Raw genomic sequence first — 14,965 nt, forward strand, 5'->3', positions numbered from 1 at the left:
TTTCCTTCTTTGAAATTGACTTTGAACTCCATAAACATAAACATAAATGAATGCCAAGGGAACAAATAGGTCCAGTTAGAAGATTATGTGTTTTGCCATCTTATAACTTTCCTTTTATGCTGTTTCCTTTTATGTTATGTAATATTGATAATCTCTCTGTATCTTATTAGTGGTCTAGGGTTTTTTTTTTTTTTTTTCATTATTATATTAAGAGGGGAAGAAACCTCGCCCAGGCATTCCTCAGCATTTCCTTGTGGATGTCTAGATAATCTCCCCTCCAGCCTCCTTGAGATCTACTCAGCCTGGCCTAATTCTTGAGAGTTTCCAAAATTCAAACATCCCACCAGCAAAAAAAAAAAAAAAAAAAAAAAGTAGAAACATATTTCAGATTTTGCTTAGGCTACTTTTTAAACATTATATTTAGTTTTACCCACGATACTTCTTTTAAAAACACATTAAATGAAGACCAGCAAGGAGCAATCAAAATCATAAAAATGCTGGAGGCATATCCCCACAAGCAAAAAATTTGAGGCCCACATAAGTTAGTCTAGGGAAATGAGACCGGTGGAAGGCCTAAACACACATGTTCACAACCACAGCATATGACACAGAGCCGTACAGCTCATGAACATCAAACATACCATTAGTCATCGCGGGCTAAAATTGGAATTCCCAATCAAAGGAATCTATACAGTACTAACCAGAGCACTAAATAATAATGATGGTGCAAATCATGCAAGCTGACATCCTAGGTATGAGTCATGAGCTGTTCTCACAACTCCAAAGGGCAGTTATAATAAATATTTATCCTATTGAAACACTTTTTTTAACTCATATTCTCTCCTTTATCTACTCTCATTCACCTGTCAATGTCAAAACATTTTACCTACTTTACCCCACTTTTGTACCATTAAATCCGTCACCACCTCTCCCAGTACTCTAATACCCTTGCCTTTGATTTCCTCTGCTCCTGCATCCTCTTGGGGAACACAAATTTCCAAAGTAGGACCTACTTCAAGGGTTGGGGGATTGACTTTTTCAGCTTTCTAATAGACCCCAGGAAAACATAGCCAAAATCTGAGTTTAGGTAAATTGTCAATTATGACTTCTTATAGTTTAGAAATAATCTTTTAAAACATTTATAGCTCATTATGGCTTTAAATTAACTCAGAGGTTACTCTTCTTTTATTTTTACAAGATCCCAATGTGACAGGTAATGTGGTTATTGCCATCATACCCATTTATGGAGATGTCACTAAGTTTGAGGCAAAGTTCAGTGGTGAGCTGAGATCGAAACATACTTTTTGTAACCCTAAGTAGTCTCAGAGAGCTGCTTTGGAGATTTCGTTGTTGTAGCTATTTCTTCAGAAGCTGGCACACCTGAATATGAAATTATAAAAAGTTTACTCCACTTACAATCTTCTACAATCGGAAATAAGTTCTGAAATCCTAGAAAGGTTTCAGCCAGAGGATGCCTTGTCACACAGTAAAGCATCAAATGTTTGGTAATGGAGAGAATAACGGGGTGGGGGGGGTTGTTTGTTTGTTTCAGGTTTTTGTTTTGTTTTTGTTTTTACTATGCAACAGTGTCAATGTATGGTTTTTCAACAGCAGGGAGGAGGAGCAAAGTGGCGAAAATCAAGTGTTCCTGCCATTTTGTTCTCAACCCCTGTGTTATTGGACTCGTTTGTTGTGGGTTGTCAGAGACAGTATACTTAGCATTAGTTAAGATGTCTGAGAGCCAAGATAGATATCTCATGCTAGTTCCAGTTAAAACCCTGGTTTTTCTCTTTAAATGTGCAAAGCAAAGAAATGGAAGAAGCGGTAACTCAAAATGAAAACCAGAACCTGAGGTGGGGAAGCCAGGCAGGTTAGGGTCCCTGAAAAGGGTTGGGCAAAAGGTTCTCCCTTCTGCTTGAGCTTTCACTGTTAATACACATTTGCAGAGTGAATAAGGGAAAACTTGACTGTAGTTTAAATACTTGTTGTGAAATCAAACCGTGAATCTACTTTTCCCACCTCGTCGTTCCTCATTTTGCACTGTCCACTGTCCTCCCTTTCCATGGGACAGTAGAGATGTGTGCTCCCTGATGTGCTCCTTATCTGCAGACCAAGTCCCTTCCCCTATTTGTTGGCATCATTCCTCGAGATTAGTTAAGGTCAAAGTTATTACATTTCTCTTTCTTTCGAAGGACACTGTAAATTGTTTGAGCTTCTTCTACTTAGACAACATTAAACAAAGTTGAAAGATCTGTTTTTCCTTCCTTGCTCATTTTGAATTTCATTTGAATTGCATTTGTGAAACCAGGGTGGTCGTGTGTGTGTGTGGGTGTGTGTGTGTATTTACACATTTGTATTTAAACTGATGGAGAGGAAAGGCCAGGACAAAATTAATAAACTCCCTCAATAGTTTGAAATTTTTCTTTAAAGATAGAAGCAGAATGGGGGTTAATAAGCGTATGAAGCATTACCAAACTATCCATGAATGAGATTTCAATTAAAATGAAGTTTTGTGAGAATCTACAGATAGATTCCAAATTATAAAAATTGAAATAAACACATATTTCCAAGTTTCCATTAAAAAATTCATTTCTGAAAAGAATTAGAAATATTTAATATTATTAATATTTTCTTTTTAAAATCACACATAATACTTACCTGCTTAATGACTAGAACACCCACAAGTCTGTAAGAGTTTAACATAGGCCCCAGAACGATAGAAATTCTTCAAAATAATCCAGGTTCTAAATCATTAGGTCTTTGAATCTTTGTTCTTGGCTATATCCGTTAGTACTGTGGTTACCAATTCTTTCCTTTATGGCTGCAAACACATAGCAAAGTATTTTTGGTAGAATTAGGTATCCATTGGAACGAGGATTTTTTGACTTGGTTAGTTCTCATTACATTTCTTTTGCACAAGAAAAGAACTACCCTATTTTCCTTTTAATGGAAAGTTAGGTTGGCTCACAATGCCTGAATTAAAAATGAGGTTATTTTGAAAGTTTAAAATGTCCTATATGTAGCACATTAACTGCAGATATTAAGATTTGTAAGAATCCTCACAAGTCACATAGATGAGACCTCTTTTCTCCATGACTCCTCTGGGTACAGAACCTCATCACCAGCCCCTTGACCCCATCCCCAGTGATCCAAACTTCTGGCTGCAGGTACAAACTCAAGGTGAATGATGCCCACGGAGGAAACTTAAAATCATAGGTTTACAGGCATGCTCTTCCAACGCAACTATCTGAAGGACAGAAAATATCACAGCCTATGAAATGTAACAAAACCACCTGTTAAAGAATATGTGTGGCATAATAATTTTAGTCTGAGTACTAGCATCTTGTCAGTTTATCCCAACCTCTTGAGCCTGTAGTTGAGCCAAAAATCTCCTGAGCCAAGCTTTCCCGCAAGATTTCCTGTACTTCCTGTTTCTATGTGAGACAGAAATACCATGAGAATGACCTTTCTTGTGGTATTTTTGCACTTCTACCCTGGGATGAAGATAATCCCATATTGGGGAGAATTTTTTTTTTTTAATTCTGCAAACTTTTCAATTTTCAAATCTTCAAACAAAGTAGACTCCTTCTTGGGAAGGAAAATTTGAGATGCTACTTGCTTGGCCCTAACTCATCTCCACTAGGAAGTATTCATGTCCAATGATCCAACATTTTGTAACTTCTCTAAGATATTTTTTACAAGGAAACAACTTGTTACAAGGAAACAATACAGAGAACACAGTGGAAATTTATATGCTTGGATTTTTAAAAATGTCATTCTGAAAGAAATGTTCCACGAAAAGTTGTATTCTTAATGCATTAGTGTATGTGACATATTATATCATATATTTGTTTTCTTTGTTCTTAACCCCTTTGTTCCAAGGGTCAGGATATCCTGATGCTAAGTACTATTGCAAAATAACTGAACAAAAATAAAAATAGTCAAACACTTAGGAAACTCTTCAGTTGTTATGTCAAGGAAGTTTGTGACTGAGGAGTGAGTTTAAGACGTTATTCAGGAAATATGCTCATAGAGTGCAACAGCCTACATGTGCTTTTTAAATAAAATCATTGCAAATCTAGAGAGCTTTGATGCCTAGGTGTGATACAAGCATAAGAGCTGGAAGGGCTGTCAAACATGATGGAAGCATCACACTGATTCTTAAGTCCCTTTACATCTTAACAAAGAGGGAAGTTAGGGGCTTCTGGGTGGCTGAGTCATTTGAGCATCTGACTCTCGATTTCGGCTCAGGTCATGATCTCACAGTTCGTGAGTTCGAGCCCTGAGTCTGGCTCTGCACTGTGTCAGCATGGAGCCTGCTTGGAATTCTCTCTCCCTCTCTTTCTGTCCCTACCCCACTCATGTGCTCGCTCTCGCTCTCTCTCTCTCTCTCTCTCTCTCTGTCTCAAAATAAATAAATAAACTTTATTTTTTAAAAAAAGGCTCATCTTTCTCATAAGTGGAACACTGATTTTTCCCAAATTGGGCTAAGTGAATATGTAGTTGTTATAGGAAGAGCTGTCTGATTAATATTTCAATAATGAAATTCACAAGCAGCTGTGTCTTCAATGTCTTTTATTGTTATTTTATACCCTCAAAGATGTTGATGCTTCCTCACCTAGTAGGAAAGAAAGTAGGTTTACCAGTGTATTTTTCCATCCAGAAAAAGAGAAAAGCCATTTAACTCAGTGTGGAAAACTAAACTTATTAACCCTAGATTTAGAGGAATAATAACAACAACAAAATTACAGTAGCCTTTGCTGGTTTCACATTGTAAAAAATGACGTGAGGGCAATGAAAATAAAACACACCTTACAACAGTCTTTTTCCTTTCCCCGAAGTCTCCTCTTCTCTCCCCCGAAGAAACATCAAATGACTGTGTGATAAACATGCCCCGCAAGGAATGTAGAAAGGAGCAACAGATTGTACATCAGCAAAACAAAATGCCAAGCAAAATAAAGCCCTTTGCAATGGCAGAGATGTGAAGAGGAGAAAAAGATGGGCTTGTTGTGATGGCCGCCAAGAAAACAGGAGCCTGCCACGTGAATGTTCAACTTCAAATTGTTCCTACAAACCCAATTTGCTGACAAAAGTGCCCAACACAATACCACCCCACTTTCATTTATGTCTGGGGCTTTTCACATAAGCTACAGGGGGCACCCCCTTCTGTTGTGTGGTTCTGACTTGCAGGGCTGGCTTCTCCACCTGAGCCGTGGGACCCGGCTTGCGCCTGGCCCAGGACTGTCCTCAGCTGAACCCCTCACAGGTGGGGGCACAGCAGTTAGCGACCCAAATATCAAGTCCACAGCGCTCTGTCTCTGGAAAGTGGATCTTCAACACTCTCTCCTTTCTTTCCAGTGCCTCGTACGCCCCCCCCCCACCGCCCCCCCCCCATGAATAGCCTTTAAAATGATTACAGTTTTCTTTGCAAGGGGGTTTTAACAAGCCCAGGGTACCTATCCAGACTACGCAACCCCACTGCACGATCGCGTGAGGATCTTGGTGCTTCCCTAATTCACTTCTTTCAGAGTTAGCTTTGGGATGTGATTCAATGTTATTTCCCTTCCAGCTGAAGGGCGGCTGAGGTTACGAAGGGATTTGACCAATAGGCCAAAACCCAGTTAGGTTTGCTGAGAACCCAGTGACAGCGAGGGGGAGGGGTGTGGGGGAAGGGAGTGTGTGAACTGTGGGGTGAGGATCCATCCCAGAGCCTTCAGCCTAACCCCATCCCAGTGCAGACGCGGTGGACAGACAAGGTGGCCCCCCGCCAGACCTTCCAGAGAGCAGCAGCTGCAAATCGGTTCTGCCAGTGCTCAACTTCCCGTTTTCCGAGAGCTCCTTGGGACTTGCGGGGCTAGAGCCAGGGAAGCTTCTAGGCTTCCTGCAAGGAAGGGGGGGGGGGGGCGCACTCTTCACCTGACACCTTCAGATAACCGACCGGCCTCTGGAGGAGCCCTCGGAGAAGCTGGCAAAGGGGGAGCCCCGCTTCTTGGCCTGGAGACAAGCCACTTGACAAACTTTGACAAGCACCAGAGGAGAACGGGGAACAAATGAATCGGAAGAGGACAGGCAAACGCTAGAGCCTCGATGGCTTTCCCCCCAGCAGCCGTCCCAGCGGCGGCCTGGGATTAATTAAGCGCGGTGCCGCCAGTGCCCGGGAGAGCTGGGTGGGGGGAAAGTGCGCTCGTCTCCAAGGAGCGAGCGCGGTGGCACTTCTCACCGGCGAGAAACCTGGGCAAGTGAGTCGCCGCGTCGTCAGTGTTTGCGAGCGCCTGAGCGACAGGGAGGCTGTGCCAGGCTGGAGGAGGCTTGCCTTTCCGGAGCTGGAGGAGATTTCCCGGGGCTTCGCCTTCCCCTGCCTGGGAAGACTCTCCCGTCTGGCGGCGGCGGCGGCCGCGGCGGCCCCGGCAGCAGCGGCCCCAGCTGCTCCGCGGGGGGACGGGGCAGAATGCCTGTCCTCGAGCGCTACTTCCACTCGGCAGAGCTGGGCAGGAGGTGGACGGCCCCGGAAGGCGTGCTGCCCTCCTCCGCGGGCGGCCGGCCGGGGTGCCAGCAGGGGCCGCTGCCCTGGGACTTGCCCGAGATGCTCAGGATGGTAAAGCTGGTCTGGAAATCCAAAAGTGAGCTGCAGGCGACCAAGCAGAGAGGCGTTCTGGAGAACGAAGATGCTCTCCACAGCTTCGCAGGTAAATGGTGAGGTGCGAGAGGTAACAGGGCCAAGTCCGATTGCTTTGGGTCCCTGCCGTGCAGAGCCCGAGCCAGAAAGACGGGAGAAGGAAGGAAGACCACTTGCAGCACGGGGTTCGAGGGCTGGGATTAATGAATGTCTGCTCCATCGTAGGAAGGCATCTTTAAAATTAAGAAGGATGTGGTAGGAGGAGCATTAACAGACTGGGGATCCAGTAACCTGGGCTCTGGGCTCCGCTCACACTTGCTTGCCCCGCGGCTTAAACAAGCGAAATTTCCTGAACTTCAGTCCCCCCAAAAGAAGGTGGAGGTGGAATTAGATGTTCTGTTACTGGCGATCCTGCCCCTGCAATTCCTTATTGGCAAGTCAGAATTCTCTCCCAGACGATATTCTTCCTGGGCTGCTTTTTGTAACGCTTTTTATAAAGTAAAATACGTTTCCCGATCTTTAACTATGGAGCTACGGCATGTATCGTGTTCCCAAGACTGAGTGGTCTGGAAGCTTTGCATGTCCTGGGAAAGTTGGCAAACTTCCTTGCCTCGATATCCCCTTTGGAGGTGACAATCAATAATACAGATTCCCCCATTGATACCAGGAAAAATCAACTCCCTCACAAATGTGGAAATGATGACTCATAGGTACTTTGTCATGTTATAAGAATGTGCTGTGTTTAGGACAGTTGTGGAGAACCTTTCTGACAGCCGGCACCACAACCACCAGGACAGCTAGGATCCCTGCGAAGGATCCCAAGAGGCTCTCATAAAACCGTAAACTAAGAAACGTAACTGGTCGCAGGGTGCTCTCTTCCTTTGGGGAATGTGTTGGTAGCTATTTGGAAAGTGGTGGTTCACTTTAGAAGAACAAATACGAGCGTGTGTTTATGCATTTGAAGTCTTGGCTAGCCCTATGCAACGGAATCCTGACATACCGTTGGTGGTGAGAAGTAGGAGCCTAGACGGGAAAGACCAAAAATTACCTCTCTTCCTACACGGAAAGGGACTAAGAAGTCAAAATGCAGCTGATCTGATTTTTAACAATTTATGTAGAAACTTTTTTAAGTTGCCTAATGATCTAAAAAGAATATCATTACAAAATAATGTTCTGGACCAAAAAAAAAAAAAAAAAAAAAAGACTTGAAAGGAAGGGGAAAAATAGTGTTGGTCTCTAGTAAACATGAGTACTTAGGGATGAGAAGAAAACCAGTGAGACTGAGGTTTATGTGGCAAATTGGAGATGAATGCCCAGGGAAACGGGTCTTGGTCAGAAGAAATGAGGTAATGCCAAAGCCATCCGTATTTCATGGGAGTCGTACAAGACAGATGGAAAAACCCACCTGGACAGACACCTTCACTGTGACACTTCAACTGTTACCACTCTTGGTTTGTTTCAGTAAATTAAGTGATTAAAATTCATATTTCAAATTGCGCTTTTGATAAAGTTACCTAATACAACAGCCGTTAGCACGTGTTGGGGATAGGTTTATGTTGTTATTTTTACTATAGGTGAGTGGGGGGTTAATTCTTGAGAAAAGCAGTACTACAGACAGAAAATAGAACTTCTGTGACTCTCACTTAAAAGGAACATTTTTCAGGACGTTGCAAAGCTGACTAGAGGAGTCTTAATTTATCCCTGGACCACTGCCTCACTCGCAGTGGAATCTCTCAGCAGCCACTTTGGCTCCCGGACAGGCTGTTCCCTGGTCTGCTGTCCCCTTTGTCCTGTTTGCAGGATACCTTCTCCAAGGAGGTCTGCCTCTTCTTCTTCCCTCCCTGCCCTGGCATTCTCAAGGAGATGAGGGGCTCTCCCTTCCTGTCATGGGCATGAGAACTTGTCATCCACGTATGCAGCCTGAGCCATGTGGTGCGGCCCCAAAGACAAGTTGCTTCACTTTCCAAATTGTCTCCTACTTCCTCCCGTCCTGTCCCTGATGCTGAAGCTCCTCCCTGAATCAGGTGTTCTGTGCCATTCCACCCAGAACAGCGTGACAGTGAGGGTCTCAGGAACGCTTGAAGAATAGTTCCAAAAATCTGGCGCGTTTCCATTTTTAGAAAGACAGGGTTTAGGCTGTATTCAGTTAGTGTACTGGTTTTATGGTAGAAAGCTTGTCAAAAAAACACCAAGACGTATAATGATCTCTCTCTCTCACTATCTCTCTCTCTCTCAACCTCGCTCTCTCTCTCTCATCTGACCCTTGCCTCAGAACTCTCACACAATTCATATTTTGACAGTGCTAACAACTTCCTGTTCCTCAAAATGCGTCAAGTGGTGCCCTATCTCTGAGCTTTGCCTAGTGCTTGGAATGTCTTTCTTTGACTTAGCCAACTAAAAATGCTTTAATTCAGGGGCGCCTGCGTGGCTCAGTCGGTTAAGCATCTGACGTGATCTTACAGTTTGTGGGATCCAACCCCATATCAGGCTCCGAGCTGACACAGAACCTGCTTGAGATTCTCTCTCTCTCTCTCTCTCTCTCTCTCTCGCTCGCTCTCAAAATAAATAAATAAATAAATAAATAAAATTTTTTAAAAATAAAAATAAAAAAAAATAAAACAGGGCACCAGGGTGGCTCAGTTGGTTAAGCATCCGATTTCAGCTCAGGTCATGATCTCACAGTTCGTGGGGTTGAGCCCCACATTGGGCTCTGTGCTGACAGCTCAGAGCCTGGAACTGCTTTGGATTCTGTGTCTCCTTCTCCCTCTGCCCCTCCCCCGCTCATGCTCTGTCCCTCTCTCAACAATAAACGTTTTAAAAAAGATTAAAAAAAATTTTTAGTAAAATAAAAAATAAATAAATAAATAAATAAATAAATTTTAATTCAAACCACCAAGTCCACTTCAAGCATCCCTTTCTTTGTAAGGGCTTTCCTGCTCTCCACCCCCATGCCCGGGCATCTTCCCCCACAGTCGTTTGTTTCCTCCTCTCTGCTATCTGTACCTGTATAGATGTTACATTTGTATCACACAATATATTTGCCATGCTATAACCACACACAAGAAAACTGAAAGCTAAAACATTCTATGTATATTTTCACTGCTTGTGGTAACTGATACATAGGTTTACATGTTTTAAAAACCATGAAATTGCAGAAGTTCCAAATAGAACCAATAGTCTTCAAGACTTTAGAGGTGGATATCACTGTTTTTAGTAAGTTGAATGTAACCTTAAAGTCTCCAGCTCTTCTTTTCTTTAGGGAGGGGCATCCTTATTTTCGTTCATACATCTCACACAAGACTGGGACTTGGTTTCTCACAAGTATAATGGAAAAGTGTTCTGAGATTTTGCTTAGGTAATAAAGGCAGACAGCAAAAGAATTTGTGGGAAAATAAATGCATAAATATGTATTCATGAGAGGCTTTAAGATGAGCTTCACTAAATTGTGAGTGATGGACGACAGACCGGAACAGTGTCCCCTGAAGGGAGCAAGGACGTGCGAGAGAGGAGGTTACATGTATGAACATCTTCCTTCCAGCTTCAGATGGGCGTTGGCTGGAGACTAACAGTGACTGTCATAGCGATAGGCTGGAGGAGGGAATGGGGGATGACAGGAAGAAGTGGGGCTCGTCATCTTCACATGTTGTGCATCTGGGCTTTGGTGGAGGCACTGTTTGCTCTGGAGAGAGCTCTGGAAGTGATCAGCGTGCCCAAAGTTGGAGCACCAACTCAGTTCATTGGATCATATCCAACTGTTTAATTTTCTTAACACTCACATTGTTTTCCCTTTATGAAACAAAGGATGGTCTAATTATCTAGTTAATCCAAAGAGGTGGAGAGTGGATTAGAGACTAAATAACTTGTCTGGGGTCACGTACTGACCCTGTGTTAGAACCAGAACAGGATCTCCATCACCCAGCTGTAGTCCACAAAACTGACACAAGTCAGGCACACGCTAGGTTATTTAAAGTTAACTAAGACATTGTTTTATTGATTATATGTAGAGGTACAAACATAGGAACTCATGATATAATACAAATCTTGGTCAAACCAGAAAAATTATATTACCATGCAAAATAAGCCAGACAATTGTGCCTTTACATTTTTCTACTATTTTGAGGGCTTTAGTTTTAGATCCAAGCTTCAAGTGCTGGGAAGGCCCAGGGGAAGATTCCCCATCTATCATCAAAAAAAAAAAAGTAAGCTTTAAAGCATGGTGGTGGTAGCATGCCCAGGAGGGGGTTCTGGGGAAGGAGAAGAAGGGCAGGAAATAAATAAGCAGTTTCTCAAATGCAGTAAGTTTAAATATTAGTCTAATTGTGATTCTCGGCAGCAACCTAAAGCTAGACATCTCCTAACAGAGCTTGTTCTCAGTTGAATAAATAATTTTATTTTGGAATTCAACCAAATAACTACAAATTCTATAGCCACAGAACTTACCTTTCTTTTGGTGTCTCTGGTCTAAATTTTACATTATTTACTTATTTATTAAGCTTGTTCTCATTTCAATAGCCTTTGGTATCAGAAAAATATAAAAATACCTAACTCCCTAAAAAAAAATATGTATATATATTTTCCCCATGCCATTGTAACTTTCCAAGCCTTTCCAGGAGAATAAAATATCAGAAATTTGCTTTATACTTCCCTCTAAAAATTAAACCACCTTAGAGGAAAAAATCTCCAAAAGAATTCTTTGATTCCAGAACTCTACAATTCAAATTGACATTCAAAGTACTATTTTAAAGTACCTCAAGTATCAAGCATAATATAAATATATTGAAGATTGAACATTATTATGATTATAAGTCAAGGAGCATTTATTGAATGTTTAATGTATGCCAGGGACTGTGCTAAGCTCCAGGGGCTCAGGGAAGAATCAAATCCTTATCAAGAGAAGAACAATTATAAATTGGTGAACGGGAGTTCTATCTACAGCATCTATGTGAAAACAAGCATTCATTGGTTTAAACCTTTCTGTCAACTCCAAGTATTGGCAATAAAAGTGGTGAAATTCAAAATCATTTGTTAAAATTCAAACACATTTTCAATCACTCATCAGTATTAATGATCTCATTCAAAGCAGGACAAATTGCTTTGATCAAAGTATCAATGAGTCTTAATAGTAGATAACGTGACATTAATTCATACCATTTTTCTAAAACAACGACTTGTGCATTAGTTTGCACTCAATCTGTAGCTAAACTGGGTAATAATCGTTGACACTTGAATCTGTTTTTATTTATTTATTTATTTTAGAGAAAGAGTGTGTGAGTGGGAGGGAGAGGAGTAGAGGGAGAGAAAGAGAATCTCAAGTAGGCTCCACGCTAAGTGCAGAGCCCCGTGTAGGGCTCCATTCCACGACCCTGGGAACATGACCTGAGCCAAAATCAAGAGTTGAATGCTTGGCCGACTGAGCCACCCAGGCACCCCTAATCTGTTCTTAAATCAGAATGCAAAATTGAGCAAAAACTGGAAAACAGCGTCTTACTTTCACTAAATCTTGTCCTTCACATGACTTCCTTATTTTTATAAATGACATGACCTCTGCAGAAACCCTTTTTCAAAACTGTTCTAACTGCCCAGTTCCAGTTGGTTCTAAGTCCATAATACAAATTAGTAGTACCAGACTATTGGTGCAGTGCTGAGATTTTCAAATTTTTAAGTCTTACCTCTCTCACTCAAACTGTGTGAACCTGGGCAAATTATTTCACCTCTCTGTGCCTCAGTTGCCTCTTCTATAAAAAGGGAATACTGATAGCACCTTCACAAAAGGTGAAGACTAAATGAGATAATACCAAAAAAAAAAAAAAGCCTAGAAAAGAGCCTAAGCTCTACTACATTCTCAGTAGATGTTAACTGTTATAATTATTGATATTATTGCTATTTTCTCAACAATACCTCATGCTCATCACCTGCTTTCTATTTAGTTCCATGGCCCTTGGCCAAACTTCATGTTTTGTTTATCCTCTTGCAGTAGCTCCTAACTCTAGTACTCTCTCTACCCTTCTTTTTTTTTTTTTTATGTTTTATTTATTTTTGAGAGAGGGGGAGAGAGAAAACGTGAGTGGGGAACGGCTTTGCTTTGAGATCAGACTGTGATCAGATCAGACAGCCCATTGAGGGACTCAAACTCATGAACTGCAAGATCATGACCTGAGCCAAAGTTGGACGCTTAACTGACTGAGGCACCAACATGCCGTTCTCTACCCCTCTTCTTTCTACTGTGTGATTTAGATCAGTAACATCAAAAGAAAAATCAGAATATGTCTTGCCCTTCTTCAGAATCCTTCAGTGATACTCTATTGTCTGCAGAGAAAATCCAAATACTTTTATCCTGCATTTAAAGCTCTCCACAGTCTGGAACTAGCTCACTTTTCCCATCTTATTTGTCATTATTGCCCCATAAGCACTTGCATTCGACCCAGACAGGACAAGCATGCCATAGCTACATCCTGGCTTTCTGTCCATTGTTGACTTCCCTCCATGCCCCCAACTTTTGCCATTCCTTAAGACCCCACTCATATACCATTCCCTGCACAAAGCCTTCCTGAGGTTACCGAAGGAGTGTGTGTCTTTCTCTTTTGAAGTCTCACCGAACTTTCTCTGTATTTCTTTCACAAACAAATCACTTTGTCATAATTAATGTACATTTTCTTCCTTCCCTCCTGGCTTCTCAGCTTTTTGACAATCTGAAGAACATTCTATTTTCTTTGTGTTCTTCCTAACATCTTTCACACATTAGCCACTCAATACACTTTGATAAGTAAAAAAAAGGAAATTATCAGAAGGAACAAAATAGCTTACAATTTGCCATTAAATGCATGAATGAACATTTTTTTCTAGGCAAAGATTACTCAAATATGAATTTAGTTATTCCTTTTAATGGAATCATTTTTAAGTTTATATTCTGGTAGAGGATCAGGATTAATCATTATAGCTTTTAAAATAAAAGAAAAGAATACATGACAGTGGATTCCCCAACTATTAAAAAGCTATAAACTATGTACAAAACTAATATGAGACAGTTCTATATTCATATAGGGAAGTTGAAATGCACTGATAATTATAAAATTTTAGAGCAAATGCATATAAATTGTGAATGCTTTTATATACTTTAAAAATAATTACTCTGTTCAGGCATTTTGGAACATTTTATATCAACTAAAGTTTGAAAAGTTGCTTTTTTTACAGATAACAGTCTGTATATTCCTCAACGTAATTTCAAAAATAGAATGCGGAAGGTGTGTGTTTACCCAGTCCTACAAATGAGCTTTTGAGGGGTTGGAGCTGAATGGAGGATGTTATTCCCACGTCCTCTGCTCTTTGCCTGGAAACAGTTTCTTTTTTCCTTTTCTTTCTTTCTTCCTTTCTTTCTTTCTTTCTTTCTTTCTTTCTTTCTTCTTTCTTTTTTTTTTTTTTAAACAAGTCTGGTTAACTGAACAGCAGAGCATTGACTTTGGCATCTTACTAATTTCTAAAAGGAAAACATTAGAAGCTTTATTGTAAAAAGACCAAAATCTCCAAGTTATTTTTTTCACTCACAGAAACAATGTAAAGAAGAGTGTGGTCTTTTCTACTACCTGATTTTTCTCACTCTTCAATTATCAATACACCTCATAGTATGTGGTAGGTATATATCACCCTATCAAAAAGAGGAGGCAGAACACAAAGTACTTGTGATTTAATACAGTGTCCTAGCCTAGATCTGTATACAGTGTAGACATCATTGTTTCTTTTTCTATTTTTTCCCTGTCTTTCCATAAATTTCTCTTGAGAATTGACTTCAATCTCTAAAACGCTAAAAGACCACCCAAGAGGTGAGCTTTGTATCTTTCCGTTTGTCTTAAATTCCTTGAACTACAACATTATGACAGAGTCTTTCTTCAGAATACTTCTTCTCACCTAAAAAATCTGCTTGGCATGATATGTTATAGATTATAAACCACACCCCTGTCCTGAGCATTTTGTTATTCCCTCAGCTCTCACACACGTGCTGAGGGAAGACTAAAGAAGAGCCTTTAGGTCATGGCCCTTACCATTAGTAACAAGATAAAACTTAAAAGTAGGCCTTGTGTGCAATTGGAAGGCAGAGTCGACAAGACAAAGCAAGGTTTAGTTGTGTGTGGCCTTAAAAGTGAGTCCAAGGGGCCAGGCTGATTACAGAAAAATAAAATCCCTAGAGAGAAAGGGACAAATTTTTCAAAAGAGATTGAGTAGCAGTTGCATGTACTTGATAGTAGAAATCGAAAGGTGGAAAACCAGAAAATTGTAAAATAAAATCAAGGTCAATAGAGAGATCAAACAAAAATAAATGTAAGTAAATGTAATGTAATGAGAAATGTAATAAAT

At 40.9% G+C, this 14,965-nt stretch overlaps 1 protein-coding gene across 4 annotated transcripts in view; it reads left to right on the forward strand.

Moving 5' to 3' along the window:
• Positions 1 to 14,965, forward strand: part of PDE7B (phosphodiesterase 7B) — a 313,976-nt gene that overhangs the window by 168,428 nt on the left and 130,583 nt on the right. The window contains exon 1 of one of the 4 annotated variants that reach the window (XM_042939905.1): positions 6,147 to 6,686. The exons of the other annotated variants lie outside the window; for them this stretch is intronic. Within the exon in view, the coding sequence (XP_042795839.1) occupies positions 6,449 to 6,686 (238 nt within the window). The 5' untranslated portion in view covers positions 6,147 to 6,448. Of the gene's footprint in view, positions 1 to 6,146; positions 6,687 to 14,965 lie in introns of those variants that run through there. 4 annotated transcript variants of the gene reach the window in all.

The sequence above is a fragment of the Panthera leo genome, chromosome B2 (genome assembly GCF_018350215.1).
Source record: "Panthera leo isolate Ple1 chromosome B2, P.leo_Ple1_pat1.1, whole genome shotgun sequence".
Taxonomy (NCBI): Eukaryota; Metazoa; Chordata; class Mammalia; order Carnivora; family Felidae; genus Panthera; species Panthera leo.